Raw genomic sequence first — 20,629 nt, 5'->3', positions numbered from 1 at the left:
TGCTGTAAGGTCCCCCTGGAGTCTTCTCTTCTTCAGGCTGAACAACTCCAACTCCCTCAGCCTGTCTTAACACTTGGGCCTTTGTATTGACTGCAAGACTAGATTTTTTCACTTCAGCTGTCACAAATGTGAAGTCCAGCTGCTTCTGAAGTATATGACAAGGTCAGCAGTAACTTTGGATTTGGCACAGAGTAGTTTGCCAGTCTCCTCAAAAATATAAAGAGAATATAATCTTATGACCGTATTCTTCTTTACAAGCCCTGCTTGGTTTCCATTAATTTCTATGTTATGATCCACAAACATTTATTAGGAGTAGCATTTAGCCATATTTGTTAATGTGAATGTCCATGTGTTTCTATTTCTGTGCATGTGAACAATCAGACAGCAATATAAGAGAGAAGATCTCTACTGTATTGTTGTGAGGATCTGTGAGGATCACATTTGTATTTCATGCTTCTGTTGAAGTGTCTCTTTAGTCACTGCACTCCCAACAGTATCTGGAAATTCTTGCCTTTATTTTCCAGCTTTTTTTTTTTTTATGGGCAATATTGTGCTGTTATGTTGAATTAGACTGTGGCATAATTTAGGCAGAATGTGACCATTTATTTTTTAACACTTTGTGACTCCTCTAATTTTGGCAATTATTTTCTGCCAGTCATATCTACTAAGATCAGGAACATGACTGGATTTGTGGTTCTGGCTTTGATAGTGATTTGGGATTGGGTGTGCTATAAAAGAGAGGAAAAGTATTATTCTCATTTTTGGAGAACTGCCTTGTTCCGTTCATTTGCAAAACTGAACATTAGTATTGATAATACAAATGCTGTTTTCCAATAAAAGAAAAAAATATTAAAGAGCAGAGAACAGTTGAGGGTTTTATGTTCTATTTCTGTTTAAACCTTTTTTTAAATTAGCTTATCACTGTATAAAAGCACATATAGTTTGGTAGACAACAATAAATTAAGATTTGTGCCCATTATATGAAGTAATCTGAACTTTAGAACCAGCCAGGAGGTAGGACTGGATGACCTGCAGAGGTATCTTCCAACTAAATTACTCTAGGATGGTATTAAGTGGAGAAACGTGCAAACGTTTCATTTTTTAATTCAGATAATTTTTCCTTTGGTGTTTATGGTATATACAATGCCTAGATACATTTCACTGTAAAAAAGTGCTGTTCTGATTCCTGAAAACTTCTGACAAGATTTCAGGGATGCTGAGTGTACTTTTATTTCCTTTGGGGAACAAATCTATCATACAAATTTTTCCACTGAAAACTTTTGAGGAGAAAAGGCTTTGAGGTGTGAAAGGTGTGAAACAAAAAACCAATCTTTTCAGCAAGCAATGGCTGGAACCTTCTGCAAAATAACATGTAAATTAGTTGTTGAATAATTTTAAAATTTGCAGTGCAATTATACATGAAACCAAATACTTGTTAGAACAGACTGGAATAACTTTTCCTCTGTATTCATCCTGCTGGGATTAAGTTAGTCTACTACATTTAACTCTTCCCATAGCTATATAATGAATCCCTGTAAGTAGAAGAGGCTGCGATTAAGGGTAGCACATGAAATCAGATCAGCAGTCCATGAGTACCTGGGCCTACTTTATTCATTAAATCAATAAACACTTTATAAAAATAATTACAATATTTAGACTGTGAAGGACTCTATATGTTAAATCAGTATTATTAAGAATATTAAAATTGCCCTGCCTGAGGATATACTCCACTGCTGCCCTCTATTGCAAAATTGCTTTAAATTTTACATGCTATTGTTTTAAATACAGGTGCTACATTAAAGTAATATTGGTTTATAATTATTTACTTGTGTAATGAAATTACCAGGATTATATTTTTCATTTCCATAACAAAGCACATGTGTGTGAAATTCATCTGTGTATTTCACAGTAACAAAGGCATTACCTGTATTATCATTTCCACATTGCTATACTCACAGTTCAAAAAAAAAAAAAAAAATCCACAAAAATCTCTGGGGAGCAAGCCACAGCTGCATTATGACAACAAGGTTTGTATTTAGAAGGAGAAGCAGCTCATTGTGAAAAACCTGAGCTGAGAAAAGCATTTGACCTTGAACAGGATACAGACAGTAAATGAGAGAAGTTTGGGATGACTGTGCTAATGGTGAATCTGCTTGGATGTCAGGTTAAATTCAAGCCCTTGGTATAATCTCTGGGTAATTTCTCTCCAGTTTAATCTTCTCTCTTCTTTCAGTCTTTATGTAAAAGAGGCCAGACTTCTGACAGACCTTCTCAAGTGGAGTCCTATCTATGTTACCAAAACAGGTCAAATTTCTGTGGATTGCCATTAAATTATTTAACCCATATCTTTCCTTAAATTGCAGTTGAAATTAAATCCCTATAAGAAAATGAACAGCTTTGATCTGTATCTATGCATCTAGCAGGCATTAGTGTTCCTAAAAAAGGCTGTTTGAAAATGAGGCAGTGGGAAATAAATGTATGAATACCCTCCTCCTCTTTCTGTTTTGCTTAAGGGAAAGTTATGAGTAAAATACATGCAATTTTTACATGTCAAACCTGAAAAGCAGATGATGATGACTGTTATTGTTATAATTATTATTATAACTGCTACTAGGTTTGGTATATGTACCCATTCCTGCATTAATGTTCAGACTTTTCATCTCACATCTGTGCCTTTTGCCCTGTCAAAGGGTTTGTCTGGAGTGAAAGGGAAAGGAAACCTGGGCTGCCTCTTTCACAACAGCAGTACTTTATTATTAAGGAAGCAGCATCCAGGTTGCTAGCACTGTTGCTCCCCAGGGTTCATGTAAATGTTGTAGTCTTGGTGAATGCCAAAATTTGACCACTTTCTGAAGTCAGAAATCACTCTGTGGTCTTCAGAAGTTGAGGAGCAGGACAATATTGTGAAAAAGAAATTGGGACAAGTTCAGATGGACAAAGAATTATTGGCAGGGTTTGTAGCTGATGCTATGCATTGACTCTAGTGCTGAAGAAACAAACAAAATAGGAGAGAGAGAGAGAGAGAGAGAGAGAGAAGGGAAGGGCAAACTCTACCCAGTGGCCAGCTGGGAGGAGAAGCATCAGACAAGCATTCTTCCCTGTGTGTCCTCTCTAGTGCAGTAGATGGTTCTCCCTGTAAAACTTTTCCCTTTGGGATGATGCTGTTTTCTTCAGGACTTGCTCAGACTCACAGATGATTATTCCTGTTAGTGCTGACTGGAGCAAGTTTATGTCAGGGGCAGCTGCCACACTCTGCCTGGCTGTTGATCTCTCTGCATGCTTATTACTGGGTCCCCTAATGTAAGCCAAAGACCACAGATGGAGAGAGGGAAAAGGGGTTGTGGGAAACAAACAGTATCCTGACAGCCGGTAGCCCCCCGGTACCGGCTTGCGACAGGGGTAAAAAGAGGTGATACCCACACCAGTGGCAGTCCTTTCTCATGAGAACCATCCACAGCAGCACTGTCTGGGTTGGCATGTGCAGCCCCATGAGCACAACAGTCAGGTTTGCAAATAGAAGGCTCTGAGCAACGTGAAAGGCTGATGTCCCAAAAGTGCTGTGCAACAACCAAGGTGGTAATCTCACCCTGTATTGAAGTCTTTGGGAATGTATGAGCCCACGATTTGAAAATCTTTGGGGAAGGCAGATGTTGCAGGGGGATAACACGGATTTTTGAGTAAGTGCTAGAAAACTTTCCTTAGCCTCATGACAAATGCTGTGAATTTTTCCTTGTTTTTTCCCCCTCAAAGTTTAGATTAATTTAACATGGTTTTGTCCGCTCTTCTGACATCAAATACTTATAGGCATGTTGTTTCTATAATTAATAAAATTTTCCAAGGAGGCGTTATGTCCTATTTTGGCAGCTCTCCTAAAGAAGAAACAAGACTCTTTTTCCTTTCTTTCTATTAACATCATGCTGTTACTACTGTCTGTTATGCTAATAGCATATTACCTATGTACACAGTCACAATATTTCATGGCAGTCATTGAGAGGCTCCTTTCCTTGGCAATTTCTAGTGTTTCTTCTCTGGTTTGCTCAAAAATAAATGCTTAGGAAAAAACAATTACCTAAAAACCACCCATTTGAGTTATCAGGTTTCTGTAAGTGGAGTCATACTGCTCAGTCATTTCCATTTACCACGTCTTTCCTTTGAAGCATATTCTGTCTTGAGCTGTTAAACGACACTATTGATCTGGGCACTATTGATCTGGGCAAAGGAAATACAAGTTTCCTTTGTTCCAGCTCTTCACTATTCTATTTTTTTCGACCAGATATATCCCAACTACGACCCTTTATCACCATCCTGGTTATTTTCCCCTCATTCTGACACCTGCCGCAGCAAATGGCAGCTCACCAGGGGTGCTGTCCTTTGCTGACCCTTGCATGTCTCAAGGAAAGGAGGCCTCCTGCTCTCCAGGGGAAGCGACTGATCTTCACAGTGTTAGTTGCATACTCCTGCTTGATAGTGGCTAAGGTCAGGCATGCCCTCCTTCCCTGAGAGCTTGCTGGGTTACTGGATACAATACCCTAGGTACTTCTTGCTCTGTGAAAAATCTTGTGCACTGCAGCACAAGAGGTGCAGTTACTCTGCTGAGCTGTGCTATATTTTTGTTTCTCACCTTGACCCCTTCTTTTCCATTCCTCACTTTAATGCACTGCTTCTGGTGGGTTCTCTGATAACCACAAACACAGACTTCCAAGGCTTCTCGATGTGTTGTTAAGGCTGCTCTGGTGGTTGCAAAGTCCCATGGGTCAGTATGTCAAGGCATAAGTCTGTCCGGGCTTAGACTTCCTGAGGGTTTTGTGTGGTTCTTTGCTGGATCTGGTCATGCGATCATGCCCTGGTCTACGTTAGGAAGAGCAATCCCAGCAGGTCAAGGGAGAGGATCCTTCCCCACTACTCAGCAGTGGTGATGGCAAATCTGGACTGCTAGGTCCAGTCCTGGGCTCCCCAGTATGACAGAGGCATGGATTTATTGGAGGGAGTCCAGTGCAGAGCCTCAAAGATGACTGAGGAACTGGAATATCTTTCATTTGAAGAAAGGCTGAGAGACCTTGGACTGTTCAATCAGGAGAAGAGAAGACTTAGGCTGGTTGTTTTCAACATGGGGGTTTGTTCTTTGGTTTGGGGTTTTTTTTTGAGATGGGGAGAAAATAATTGTATGAGCTATTCAAGAAATAGGGTTTCACACAATGTCACTTTAATGCTTGATTCTCTATTCTTTTCCTAATAATTGCTGCCCTATTATTTCCCTTTTCAACCACTGCTATCATTTGTGTTTTTCAAAGAGCTGTTCACGGTGACTCCTGTGTCTTTTTCTGAGGTTATAGTAACAAAGGTGAAGCCTGCTTTTTTAAGTGTTCAGTTAAAAGTTGTTTTTCCCCATGATTGTTATTTTGCATTTATTATGTTGGATTTCATCCACTATTTTATGGCCCAGTTATGGTAGCATGAGTCACTTCTGCAACTTTCCTCATGAGCTTTCTTTTTAATTCTTTTAAATAATATTAAAAACCTATCAAACTTTGCCACATCACTATTCCACTCCTTTTTATTCAACATTTAGGGAGATATTTAATAAATTCTCCTCATAGTAAAAGTTGACAATTTATTTGCTGGTTTTCACTTTCCTTTTTTACCTTTAACCAATCCATTTTGCCTCTAGTTCTCCAGAACTGTCCCAGGGTCTGAGAGGTTATTGAAAATCAGCATACATAATCCAGAACCCTTATAAAGTGGTTGAACATAGTTTATCGGACCTGCTGTTTAAAAATGTCTCAGCATCCGTGTTTGTGGCTTTACACACTCATGAGCCAGTATTTTGGAACAATTATTCTTTAGCATAATGTAAATATGTCATTTAGCTTTTCCCTTAATAGGGACCACAGATTTTTATTTGATGGTTCTGCTTTTCATTTATTATAATTAACAGTTTTACATTCTCTTTTAATAGTTGATAAAATTCACTGTTAAGACTTATTTCATGCCTAACATGCAGAAAAACCTTCTTGGATCTCCTGAAATGTAGTGTATTCATCTTCTGCCCTTACTAGCTTATTATAATTCTGATTTAAACTAATTGCTGTCATTGCTCATGTTTCCTGTGTATGTGCAACCATGCATATTTTCATGTGGACTTTCACACACTTTCTACCCAGATTAGTTTTTTATGCAATTTATACTTCTTTCCCAGTTGTGTATGTTTCTTCCTTTTTAGAGCAACTTTGAAAATGTTTTCAATGTGTGTTCTAATTTGACTCTAAATTTGAGGCACAAATGCTTGAGTGTTGTTAAATTACCTCCTTATTAGTCCAAGTGAAATTGTTTTTTATTGGTTTGGACTTCAGTCTGTTTACATATACTGTATAATCATTTGGATCTCTTTTTATTTTGCACCTTTAAAATGCATTAATTGAGAATCATAGAATGGTTTGGGTTGGAAGGCACCTTAAAGGTAATCTAGTTCCAACACCCCTGCCATGAGCAGGGACACCTCCCACTAGACCAAGTTGCTCAGGGGCCCATCCAACCTGACCTTCAACACTGCCAGGGATGGGGCTTCCACAACTTCCCTAGGCAGCCTGTTCCACTGGTCTCACCACCCTGACACTAAAGAATTTCTTAATCAAATCTAATCTATATCTCTCCGCTTCCAGTTAAAAGCCATTTCCCCTTGTCTCAATACAAGCCCTTGTAAAAATCCCCTCCCCAGCTTTCCTGTAGCCCTTTCAGGTACTGGAAGGCTGCTCTGAGGTCTTCCCACAGCCTTCTTTTCTCCAGGCTGAGCAGTCCCAACTCTCTCATCCTGTCTTCATAGACAGAGAGGTGCTCCAGCCCTCTGATCATCTTTGTGGCCTTGCTCTGGACTTGCTCCAAAAGCCATGTGTCCTTCCTGTTTTGGGGGTTCCAAAACTGGATACATTACTTTTATATTTATTTGCAGCTTACTTTAGAATTGTATGGTATTGGTGGTGGCCTGGAGGGACAAGGCTTTAGTTTTGACAGCTTGCTCTAATCCCTTTCTCACTGGATTTAGATTTAAAAAATAAAAATAATATTTAAAAAAACAAAAACAAACAAACAAACCAAACAAAAAAAGAGAGAGAGAGAGAGAGAGAGAGAGAGAGAAAATGCTAGCTGCAATGATCAGGTATTATTACTGCTGTTGTAGGTTTCTGATCTTAATATTTATGGGCAAAACAAAAGAGGGACAAATAACAAAGATGAATGATGAATTCTCTTGGCTCATCAACGGTATAGCTTCCTGCCATCTGATGCAGTTAGAAACTCAAATCATGGCAAGCACATGCCTTTCTTGGGCTATATAGTGCCTTATGAAGTTGTCTTTCTGTTTGCAGGGACCTATCAGCATTATACCAGAATAAATCTGTCTTCTTGACTAAATAGGCTATAGTGTGGTTGAAACAAGGGTGGAAAGAGAGGAATTAAGTGAGGAAGACAAGGACAGTACAAGCAGGTTCTACAGAATGAACCAAATTCTTTGTGTGTTCAGGAATAATTTCAAAGCTGCTGGGGATGATGTTAGCTCAGTTCCCTCTTTCTGTAGCAGGAAGGACCAAAAATTGTTATGGATCATTGGATCACTGCTGATGGTCTGTGAGTCACTCCTTCCCATCTCATATCCCTCTTACTGAGCCCATTCAGTGAAATAAGAGATTCTGTGACACAGAAAGCAATGACACAGTAGACAGTACACAATCAGATTATATCTTGATTATCTCAAATGTGAATTTTCCTTCCTTTTCTGGAGTCTTTAATCTTACTGTCATATTAATCTGTTCCTTTAGTAGCACATTTGGAAGTCCTATATTACACAGTTATTTTAAAATACTTGTTTTCCTGCAGTCAGCTTGCTTTTATTCTATCCTATTTTGCTAATGGTTGTGGTTAATTTTTTGGCAGAGTCTGTAATGACTGTTTTCTGATGACATTTAAACCCAGACCTCTGCACAAAAGGATTATTAGTCTGAGAGTTCTCCATGATAAAGAACAAGACGTGATTTACAGGGTTGTTTACTACCTCTATAATATCTATTGGAAAATAAAAGGTTATGTTTCTTAAAAATGCATGAAATAATAATTTATTGTGGACATAACTTTGAGGAGTAAATCATAAGCAAAGACTTCCTTGTTGATTTTATTCTTGACATTTATGATACACGCGACGCTTCAGAATTGTTGGGTTTATATTGATTAAAACTTAACTTCTTGTATATTTTCTCCTGTTGTTTCTGAAAGCTGAACTTTTCTCTTATAGTTTCCTTCCAACCAGTAGATGGTTCTAAAATCCTTTCTGTTCATAGTTTCCTTGGACTTGCAGTTCTTCTGATACTGTATTGTAACTGCATCCCTTCCTTTCCTTTCCCTTCCCTTCCTTTTCCTTCCCTTCCCTTCCCCCCTTGAATAAATATCCTTCTGACACCTTAATGCATAGATTTTATTAAATCATGCATATAATGTTTGCAACTCTTCTGTAAGATTAGTAGGTCATGCCAATTCTGTTATGAAACCTAGCTATTTATTTAGAATAACTAGGGCGTCTTCTTTTGAGCAATTATGTATTCACACAACATTTGAAATCAGTAGCTGTAATCAAAGTGTCTTCCAATGGAAGGTACTTTAATTAGCTGATGAATTTTTACTCCCTTCACTCTGTAAGGAGGAAGCTGATCTTGAAAAACCTCTGAAAGTGATCCTGTAGTGGGCTGGCCCACGGAGTGTGAATATTTGTAGCCAAACATTTTAATTACGGGAACAGAGTCTTTTCTGGTTACACAGTGAAAAGCTAGCACTATTTTCCCTAGGGTTTTGCTGTCATTACACTTGTGCTTAAGAAGTTGTCCCAAAAAACTACAGACACTTTATTAGCTGTAGGCTCATCAGTGCTGTTTGTGTCCAAAGCAGTCCTTTCCCCTGACTCATACTGAAAAGCACATTAAGATTTGCATGCCTCTTTGGTGCCGAGATGTTGTACTCCTCAAGGGGGTATTTTGGTCAGAGTAACATTAAGTTGAGTGAATTTTACATAAGCCAAGCCAGTTGTGATTAACCATTTAACACAATCTTAAAAAGGCTGTCTAGCTGGGCAATCGTGTGCCATTGTTGGAACATAATTTGTATAAAATGAACAATTAGTATCTTTTTGCAAAGTTCTCAGTGCCAAAAGGCAACATTCCCTGTGGTACTCTATATTCTACAAAAGACAATTTTAATATGTAAAAAATGTTAAACTTTGTACTCCAGATACCCTCAGAGTTAAGGCAATGCCACACAGTGTAGAAGCTGGCAACACCAGGGAGATGAGGTTCCTGAGAACAGGTGGGGTGCACTGCAGTTTGTGCTGTCACAGTCCAAACCGGTGACCTTTCCAACAGCAATGTCTCTGAACCATCAAGTATTATCAACTTCTTAACAGTTTTCCTAGGTGATTGTCAGCAGTATAGGTCAGAGGCTGAAGTGGCCAACATGTATGTGGACGTGCTGGAACAAAAATACCATCATTAAAAATATTCAGAATGGGCTTGAGTTAAAGAAAGAACTACTTCTCTCTTCTGGACAGTAAAAATATTCCCGTTTTGTAAGATGCATACAGATGCTTTCCTGTAGTTTTATTTTGTGTTCTGTAACAAGAATGGGTGTTTGTGAGGGGTTGTGATCATCAGTGATATCCCATGCCCTGCTTTGATTATACCATTTGGTGTCCAAGTCTTTCTAATGGCATCACTACAACAATCTGTATCAGAAGTTTCACTGCCCTTCTGAAAGGAGCTGCACAAAATCTGCAGAAAAATAGTCTGTTATATACCTATCTAGACAGCCCCACTGTAGCATCTCATCATCCTTTAAATCCCAGCGGAAAAGTAATGCTTACAGAGTAGATGAAAATGTGGCACTACTGAAGTGTGGGACAAGAAATAGCTAGAGCAGCAAATAGTGTTTGCTAAGCTCTGACAGTCAAGAATAGTTGGTAATAGTCCTGTACACTCCTCAATCAAAGCAGGAAAGCCACATAGTTGTGTGTAAGTTGTTACACAAGTGTTAACCAAAATAAAGTGCTACGTGCTGGGATGCATAGCATCAATGCCCAAATACTCCCTATCTCCAAGTTATGGGTAACGTAAGCTCATCAAAAAAGTCTCTGAGAATCAAATACCCAAAGCAATCGAAGTTCAGATCAGGACAAAAATTGTGTTTCAACTAGACAGTCGTAATGATGACTCACATCAAAGATTGCTTCCAAAACAGTGACAGGCACTGTGGTTATGGCATGCTTGGGTGGAACAGGCTGCTTTTAATAGAGTAAAAAAATAGTGCACTGTAAATTAATACTGTGTTAGTGATGGGTACACACGCCAAGTGTAGACATGCAGTGAGGTCTTCAGCAACTCTTGCAATAGAGTAGTGGGGTCTTTCATAGCTTGGCAACACTGCTTTTTACTATTTGTGTTAGCAGTATTCTGCTAATTCTTACAAAAAGATCATGAAAAGGGTCAAGGGCCAGTGTCCATTCTGCAGTGACTCAGTCCAGAAAGCCTGTCTCATCTTTTTACCTGAAGAACAGCCCTACGCAGAAGCCTTTGAGTATCACCTTCTACAGAATTACACTTAAATGTAGCCACATTCAAGAGGGGTTGAAACTTTTGAAAACTCTCTCTGTTGGTAGGTTGTGGAAGGTTCAAACTATCCATTTATTTTGAACAAGGCAAATAGTGTAACTCAAAAAGATTCTTGTTTACAACAGTATAATGAATTTGGAGCTGATACAGCTGATACCACTAGAAGCATTGCAGTATACCAAAATCTTTTTTATGTGCTTCATAGTCTGTTTTATGTCAAAGTTGAAAAGCAACAGCATCATATTGTATTCTACAATCACTAATGAGTTCTGGAAGTACTTAGCATGTACCTCACAGGTGGGATGGATCATTTAGCCTGGCTACAAAGTCAAATCATATTCAAGCACAGAAAATATGCAAGTTCTATTTTTGGAGACAAGATAGTTAGAGAAGGATAATTTTTTGATTTTCTAATCATGAAATTCTCACAAATATGCAAATGCTGTCTTTCCCCTAGCCAATTAGAAAGCTAAACTTAGAAACAACAAAACCTTATTTTCATTAAAAGTCACTGGGATGGGAGGCATTTTAAATCCTTCTTCCAAGACTAAAGTCCAGAATTATTCTTCAAACCATTTTTTTCACTGGAAACATGTTTTAGGCATCTGGTCTTACATGCTGGTAAGATATTTTGTCTCTGAGATCCATTCATCTTATGCCTATATTAAAGGACCTTTCATATCCCAGGTTACTGCCTAGCTCATTATTCAGGTTTTCCCTCTACCCTGAGGCCTGTTATCATGACAGAAGAAGGTGAGATTGCTTTGACGTTATATTTTCTCAGCAAAATCACTCTGGCTGTTGGTTACATTTTTCTTAACTTTTGGAACTCTTGATTATGAAATGTTCTATTACTTGGTCTGTTATTACTCCAGGAATTTAAGCTAGTCTGAGAAGTTCTTAATTCCTTAGTCCTTTTGCCAACCTTTCAAAGACACACACTGTTTCCCTTTTATAGCCTGCTAGAACTTTGTGTATATTTCCCAGGTTTTGAGACTATCCGTTAGTTCTCTCAGCATCACAGCAGATTCTACCCAGCCAAGATAATTTGAAAACATAATACTTTCATAGTCCTTCTCTTACCTAGACCAAGTCTGTATTCACTTTTCTTTCCCAGTGGTTTTACTAACATTTGAACACTGTTAAAACTTTTAGGAAGGACTGAAACTAAACAGGTATCAAACACTTCTGTTTCCTTGTTCTATCAGCTGGCACATGGGAAGAAGAGACAAAGCAGTTTTCCCTTTGTCTTCTTGTTATTTTATTTTCCTATTATCTCTCAAGGTCTTTGCTGTTCTTTTTCATTTCATGCCATTGAAATTTTTGATTCTTGAGTATGCAGGACTCTTGGGCAGTATCAAAAAGAATATGAGCAATCAGGAAGAAGTGGGGTTAATCTTAATGGGGGAACTGGAGAGAGATGAGTAAAGAACAGAAGTGGACTTCCTTCTCCATCCAAGTCTGTCTCCATGATGAAGAATAACACCTCCACTGTCTTGTAGGTACACATACATTAGGGTTCAGTTTTGATGATGGAATCACCACATGCAGATGTGAAGAAAGCAGACTGACTTTGATAAGAGAAGTGAGCTGTTGCTCTTACCTTCCTGGGAGCTTTCTGAATTAAGATACTGTGTGTATACAACTGTTAAATGGTGAATAGGCTTGTAAGTCAACTAAAACTGATGAAAAGGCTTACGTAGGGATATAATTATACACAAGCTGGCATGTTTTCAGAATTGCCTACTTATGCATGTGTGCAAAATCTGTGCCCCAAATCTAGTTACATTTTCTCAAATATGTGGTGGAGTTTGGAACATACGCGTACCATTAAATTATGTAATAGTTTGGATGTACAGTGAAGGAATTCCTTTTGCTGTTACGGGTTGGGTTGTGCATCTGGAGAGTTTGTTCCATAAAGCTAGTGTGAATACTAGTACCATTTAAAAGAAGCTAACAGTAAATTCTGCTTATGGGCTGTGATTGTCTGAAGTTGTTTTTCTAAATAAATGTATTGTCTTAAGATGTAGTGTTTTAATGGAATTTTACATACGACATGTAGATACACATGAAGTATTTAAACAAAATGCTTGGATAACCTGGGGCTTTTTTATGTAATGTCATGTTATATAAGATTGTGAGTTTTTAGTGCACCAAGATGAACAAAATCTCTCAGCATTGAAATTTAGGCCCTGCGGAGGAGCTTGGCAAATTGTTTTGCAATGCAGTTAACAGAACAGAAGTCACAGGTCTCAGGAGAATTACACTCTCACTGTAAACAGTGTTAGTAGAATTAAAATTTGAAAAAATAAATTGGAAGTTAAATTTGAAAAGTTTGGATTATTATATAGTTCTCAAACCATGATGTAATATCTTGAAACTGTATTTCTTAAACTAAATACAGTGTAAATTTTCCAACACTTTTTCTAATCACAGGATCACACAATATTAGGGGTTGGAAGGGACCTGCAAAGATCATCAAGTCCAACCCCCCTGCCAGAGCAGGACAAAACCCCCAAAAAACGAAACAAACAAATTCTTCCCAAATCAATTTTCTGCAGGGTTAGCAGTAACTTTCCTTTATAAAACTGATGTGTAACTTTATGTTGAAGACAGTTCAAAATTAAATGCTACTTTCAAATGTTATTCCAAAGTGAATTTGACATGCTTCTTTTTTGTCTTGCTGTCTTGCACAGGTATCATTTTTCTTGTTCATTATTTTTGTGGTGTATACCATGCTGCCCTTCAACATGAGGGATGCTATAGTTGCCAGCGTCTTGACCTCTGCATCTCATACGATTGTGCTGAGCGTCTGTCTCTCAGGTACAGCTGTTGTAAAGGAACACTTGGTTTGGCAGGTAGGTGCTTTCTGGAGTTAATGATTAATCGTTCACTTAGTAGCCTGGTAAATGAGACAGGAGTGCTTCAGTGGGTGCTTGGGAGTATGAACACGTCTTTCTTCGTTTCTGAATTGCTAAAGACTTAATTCACTTTCTAATAATGAGGGGGTCAGTCATGTTAAGTCTTGCTGAATTGCATGTGTAAGTGGTAGAATCTACAGCCATGTATTGCTGACCAGTGTAGAAACTAACACTGCTCAAAAGATTATGTGATACAGCTGTATTGTCGTAGATGCATTATCATTTTGGTATGTAAACCACATTGTTCTGATCTCTACTCACCTCATTAAAGCCTGACTTCAAAGACCAAGGATTTTTTCCAGGTACCTTTGTTACCTTTGACTCATAAAATGATTGTTCCTTTGCATACCCTGTGGGCTGCTGGGTTAAATATCTGTTTTGAAGACCCTCTCAAAGTGTGGTATAGGGCTTGTCATCTCAGCCATTTATAGGAATTTTACAGCCTCCTCTTGGCTGGGCCCCCTGATTGAAGAGGACTGGCTGGTTCGACTCCATGACATTAAGGAATCCCATCAGTGTTTGCAGTTGGGTCATAGCTTGTAACTCAGCTCTGGTACTGTACTAGATGACGTATGGCAGAGGAATAATTTTTTAAAATCCAAGTATTAGGAGTTGTTTTTCCTTACTGTTTTTCAGAAGATCTTTTAAATGGTGAAATACTACAGTTTTTTGTTGTAGTACTGTGATGATCTGAGCTGTCATTGATAGGAATCTGTATTTTTAAGGAAAAATTTGTATTTCATTTTGAAAAGCAAATACATGGTGGTTTTTTTTTTTTTTTTAATATAGTTGTGTCATTTTAGGGAAACAGAAATATTTTAAGTTTTGCACCAAAATGACACTGAAGCTTAGAAGGAAGTGCTTTTTTATAAACAGAATCACAGAAACATTCTGGTTGGAAAAGTCCTTTAAGATCATCGAGTCCAACCATAACCTATCTCTACCAACCATTAACCTAACTCTACCAAGTCCAGTGCTTAAACCATGTTATGAAGCACCACGTCTATATGTCTCTTAAACACCTCCAGGGATGGAGACTCAACTATCTCCCTGGGCAGCCTACTCCAGTGTCTAATTACCCTTTCATTGAAGAAATCTTTTTGAATATCTAATCTAAACTTCCCCTGGTGCATCTTGAGCCCATTTCCTCTTGTCTTATTGCTTGTTACTTAGAAAAAGAGACCAACCCCCACCTTGCTACAACCTCCTTTCAGGAGGTCTAGTGCTCTAGACCCTTCACCAGCTTTGTTGCCTTTCTCTGGACTCGCTCCATCACCTCGATGTCTTTCTTGTAGTGAAACATACCAGTAGAACAAGAAAGGTGGATATCGTGCTATTTATTGTGAACAGCATAAAGAATAAAGCAAATAATTTATACTTACCTTTTAAGTTACTTGAGCTTTATTTTGAAAACATTATGTCTCAAGGGATAATTTCAAAATTGCAGTGATTTTACAAAAATCATGCCTTGTAAGTTGTTGTTCAGAAAAGTACATTTTGTTTCCAGATATGGCTGCAGATCTGTGTTACATAGAATTTTGAGACTGAAGTCCCATCAACAAAATGTGTTCTGGGATGTAGTTCTCTATACAAATTGTAAATGGTGAGATAAGTGGGTTTGCTTTTTTCTTGCTCCTTTGAGCTGGTAGCATATTTTTTGGTGGAGGTTGCCAGTTTGTGCTGGATGTTAAGCAAGGACTGTGGTCATCTACAGTCAAAACAGTCTTTAATAATTACGTAATACAGTTACTGATAATTGTAGTGGAATAAGTCAGGGTGAATGGTAGTCTTCATTTTATGTCAATCTATAGCTTTTATTGTAGCACAGATATGCTGCTTAAACAGTATTAATGTTTGCCTCTCCTTCCCTAAAAGTGTTATCGGGTTAAAGTTGCTGTTGGCAGAACTTACTTATTTTTCCTGCCTGTATTTTTAGACCATTAAAACTTGGTATATTTAAAACAGTACTTTCAGAAGATGTTATGTTTTTAGACACATCATGACTCCAGAATAAAAATAAATTAATAATGGGCCACAATGTGCAATTAGTGTCTTTCACCTCTTCTGCAACTTCCTGTTTCATTCAGAAAGAGTGGAATTCTTTGAGCAATTTGTAGATTTATTAAGAGTATTTAATTTCCAGGATGTGAATAATTTTCTTGTCTCTCTTTGTAAAATGCATTTAATGTTCTGAATAGTTTGGCATTTACCAAAAGTACTAAGGGCACTGTGTTCTTAAAAATGTGTGGAAGGGACTAAATGCCAATATCACATTTCATTTGCCCTCTGTACACTTTTAGATTACTATTGTTTATACTTTGGAGTGTAAGCAAAAAACGTTTGTTTTGTGTTCTCTGCTTTTGAAAATTGAGACTACAAATAAAGGATTAGATTCAAGACAGTGATTACACTAAAAAGAGAAATAACATTTGTTCATGATATACCTTAAGTTGGTATAGAATGTGTGTGTAATTAACAACAACAACAAATAAGAGCTGGGTTATATTTATTTAAAAGGACAGTGCTGTTGAATGTTTTGTTGGGTTTTTAAAAATAAATAAATTATATATACATATCACAGAATCATAGAATCATAGAATGGTTAAGGTTGGAAGGGACCTTAAAGATTATCAGGTTCCAACCTCCCTGCTATGAGCAGGGACACCTCACACTAGACCAGGCTGCACAAGCCTCATCCAGCCTGGCGTTGAACACCTCCAGGGAGGGGGCTTCCACAACCTCCCTGAGCAACATATTTCAGCACCTTACTACCCTCATGGTGAAGATTTTCTTCCTGATGTCTAACCTAAATCTCCCCTCTTTCAGTCTAAAACCATTACCCCTTGTTCTATCACTGCCCCCTCTGGTGAAAAGCCCCTCCCTAGCTTTCCTGTACATGAGGCCTAGACTGAAGCTGATTTGCAGAGTTTGGTCACTAAAGCCCAGAAATAAGGAACTACCAGTAGGCTGAAATTAGAAAGCTTAGAGAAACATGTTCACAGCTAAGCAAAGTAAATCTGGCTTGTGAAGCTACATTTAGCTTTGACAAAAACATACTGTTTTGATTTAGGGAATACTGATTTGTTAAAAAAAAAACAGAAAAAAACAACAGTGTTAGGAATGAACAGTGTGTTTTCCCTCTTGCATTGACTTTTTTTTTTTCCCTAGAGGACAGATAGGGAACCAGTAGAAGCAGAAAGTCAGTGGTATAACAAATATACCTGTAGGTAAACATCAGATATTACAGCATATATCCTGTATATATAGCAAGGATTCTTCTCTAGAGAGTACCTGCATCTCCTTTTAACTACTTCCTATGTGTTGGAAGACTTTTATTAAATCTTCTCTGAGCTCTGTTCTCTTGGTTGAACAAACCTCATTCTTTCAGTCTTTCTTCTTATGTCAAATTTCCTGTCTTATTATGCTTTTGGTAGCCCTCTGCTGGACCCTCTTCAATTTTTCAGCATCCTGCAGTGTCTCTGGTTGGCTTCCCATAGCATTTTGGAAGTTAATCATGCCTTTGGACTACCAGTAGAGCAAATACTTCTGAAGCATTAGATTTTTTTTTGCTTATTTTGAGATTTGGCAGAACCTATCCTTCTGGTTTGTTACTCCTTTTGTAGTCCTCTGTAAAGTTATACACCCAAAATTTGCTTTAGTAAAGCTGAAAGGCTTAGCATGCTCTTTATTATACAGTCTTGGTTGCAGTCAGAGATACTGAGATAAAAGCCTCCTTCTGGGATAAAGAATCCTTAGACACACTCTCTGCTGGCTACATGAACTATCTGTTTGACGTGTGCATGTCTTTTTGGGAGAGGGAATTCACCTATTTCAAAAATTTGCAATGATGGAGATGATCTTTTGCAAGCCTTCATATTTTTTCTGTGATTGTTGACTGTCAGTGTTAAAATTTTGTTCCTCTTTCCTAGTAGGAATTTGTCTAGCCGTGTCATCTAGCTACTGGATCTCATTTTTTTGGCCGGTGGACTGACAGACCCAATTTCTGTTTCTCTCGTGAGAGAACTTCTAGACCATCACGAATTTGCCTCATAACCTTTTTGTCAATAAAATAAATGAACTGCCTGCTTGTGCACTAGCTAAGCCTTTAATCACTTGCACAGTTCTTTGAGTCCTTACTTGTGCTTTGTCAACATCTTTCTTGCAACGTGAACATTAGCCTTAGAGGAGCGTGCCAGGAGCAGCTGCAGCAGTGCCAAGTGAGCGTAGTGGGGGAGGTCTACAAAGGGGGTTAGTGTGCTTCAGTGCTTAGCATGGAGACACAGGCTCTACAGTAAAATACACAGCTAGTCTCTCCTTGCAGTTTCGTGGGGAGTTTAGTGCCCAGCTGTGGGATCTGTGACAGAAAGGAGGAAAAAGTGTCCTGTGTTCCAGTCTTAGTTTATGAAAAAGTAGCTGTGTATATATGGTTTGGGGTTTCGTGTTATTTTGTTGGTTTGGGGTTTTTTTTTGTTGGTTTTTGTTTTTTTTTTTTTCTGTTGAAAATTTTCATCCTAACCCTTACAAGCCACACAGTCTGGAATTTGGGACTCTGCCCCCTCTTTCCAGGTGAACATCCTGCTGCCAAACAGAGGATGTTGTTCTGTCTGCTCCTGGGAGCCTGGTGGTTAGGACTGCTGCAAGGGAACATGAGTCTAGTTATGGCATTAAGGCATTTGGCTCAGAAGACTTTTGCGTCTTAACATCCCTTTCAGTTATGACTGGAATGGAAGGTATTTCACTGCCATCCCTTGGTACAAACACACAATGTGTTTCTCCCCATACCAAACAGATTCTAATCAAATACTTGTGTTTTCTTGCAGAATGGTATCAACTGCTCAACCATTCTGATCTCATAATGGGTTGATACTATAATTACAGGTAATTTTGCTCTTAATTTGTTAAAAAAGAACTAACCAAAATCATTAAACATCCTGTAGGCTTCTATTTTTCTTTTTCCCTATGTTATATAGGAGTGTAGGGTTTTTTATTTTAGTCTTTAAGAAAGCAATGTTGTTTTACTCTCTCAACAAGTAATTTTTCTTGTTCTTCTAATCTTTTTTTCAATAGCTGTGGCTAAATGTTTTCCAAACTTTGGCTAAATTGCTACAAACTGTAATTAGTGGGGGTTTTTGTTTTTTGTTTTTGTTTTTCCTTTAAACTAGTGTTACTTATCTTTTGGATTTTTTTTTTTTGCCAGCTCCTTGCAGCACTGTAAAAGAGGTCCCTTTTAAAGGCCAAAAATTGTAACTGTGCAGCCTGCATTTGTATATATATATATATTCATATTATTGGGAGGACTCTGTTCAAGAAGGCACACAGCAAAAAGAATTTGTAACAACATTTATATAAGTATTGCTCCATCTTTGCTTGTGTGATCCGTTCTTTTCTGGTAGCCTGGATAAATCCTAACGTAATATTCTGTCCTGGTGGTCAAAAACAAATGATAAATGAAAAATTTGTTATTTTCAAGAATGTTTGAATTGGGAAATTTCAAGGCTACATCCATAAGATTTTGTGCATTTACCATCATCTAGGCTGAGGTCTTCTATTACAATACAAAATTTATCCTATATGCTATGGACAGCTAAAGATGTAGCTGCTACTTTATTCTTGTATGATCTCCTGATGTATCTGCACTAAGTAGTGCTAGTGTGCATCCAGATTATGGTTTCTGCTTCACTTCTGATGAATGAACTATTAGTATAATTTGTTTCAAGATCTGTAGTGACTAAGAAATTCGTATTTTTTTGTTTTATGTATTTTTTGATAAAACCACCTTCCCTATATTTTAAGCTGCTGTTCTGCTTGTTGTTTTGGTTTGTTTGTTTTCCTGAATAGGTCATAGCCATTGATTTTTAACTTAGCAGTCAGGCAAATTTTCCTGCTCGTTTGAATCTCTTTCTCACTACTAGTGTGTATTTCTAACTTCCTTGCTACTGGAACCACTTTGTTCCTGCATAGAGGGGTCTGTGGCCCAGATACCTCCTTTTGAGGCTTGATTATGCAGTCTGCAGTGAGTCTCTGCCTATTATTTGAAAATGCTGATAGATTAAATTTTACAGACACTCTATAAAGCTAGGTAGGTAATTTTGATAGTGGGTGGCAGGCTCTTTTGGCTACTCAGAAGCCTTCCGTTGAGGTCGTAGTGATTGGATTATTAGGTGTTTAAACCCTCAGAACACTCTCAGCAGGTACCTTCTGATGAACAAAAACACGATATGGCTGCCTTTGCTGTGCTCATTCTTCAAAACTGTCCCAGACTCCCACCACCAACATGAGCCTTCTGGCTTGTGTTGCGTATCTTCTTCCACAGATGGCAGTTCTACTCTTCCCTGTCTTTCCTGGAGTAACCAGTGGTTTTCTACTGTGTGGGTTTTTTCGTGAAGTTTAAAATACAAGATATGCCATGGGTGTGTTTTCTGTCTGGAAGATTCATGTGTTTTATCAAGGGGAACCATTTAATCAGATATAGTCTATGTTTGGCAAAAGTGTGCTGCATTTGTACTCATGCACACCGCGTATATATGCATATAAATATGTGTGCCACTTTGTCGGTGACATGGATGGTGGAACTGAGTGTATCCTCAGCAAGTCTGTCGATGATACCAAACTGTGTGAAGTAGTTGAAACCTTAGAGGGAAGGGATGGATGCCATTCAGAGGGACCTTGTCAGGCTGGAGAGGTGGGCCAGTGCCAACTCATGAAGTTCAGCAAGGCCAAGTGCAAGGTCCTGCACCTGGGTGGGCACAACCCCAGGCACAAATGCAGGCTGGGGGGAGAATGGCTGGAGAGCAGTCCTGAGGAGAAGGACTTGGGGGTGGTAGTAGATGAGAAGCTCAACATGAGCTGCCAGTGTGAGCTGGAGCCCAGAGAACAACTGCATCCTGGGCTGCATCAAAAGAAGTGTGGCCAGCAGGGCCAGGGAGGTGATTCTGCCCCTCTGCTCTGCTCTGGTGAGGCTGCACCTGGAATACTGTGTACTGTTCTGGTGCCCTCAGCACAGGAAAGACATGGAGCTGTTGGAGAGGGTCCAAAGAAGGGCCATGAAGATGATCAAAGGCCTGGAGC

The 20,629-nt window shown here is 38.5% G+C and overlaps 1 protein-coding gene across 2 annotated transcripts in view; it reads left to right on the top strand.

The window, feature by feature from the left end:
- The window catches only part of ADCY2 (adenylate cyclase 2), a 230,638-nt gene that overhangs the window by 54,307 nt on the left and 155,702 nt on the right, over nt 1–20,629 (top strand). For both annotated transcript variants that reach the window (XM_051611652.1, XM_051611651.1), the window contains exon 3: nt 13,337–13,498. In XM_051611652.1, coding sequence (XP_051467612.1) covers nt 13,337–13,498 — 162 coding nt within the window. The remainder of the gene's footprint in view (nt 1–13,336; nt 13,499–20,629) is intronic.

This window comes from Apus apus, chromosome 2 (assembly GCF_020740795.1).
Source record: "Apus apus isolate bApuApu2 chromosome 2, bApuApu2.pri.cur, whole genome shotgun sequence".
NCBI classification, from domain to species: Eukaryota; Metazoa; Chordata; class Aves; order Apodiformes; family Apodidae; genus Apus; species Apus apus.
The sequence above is the reverse complement of the archived record's forward strand: the minus strand, read 5'-3'. Positions and strand labels throughout refer to the sequence as shown.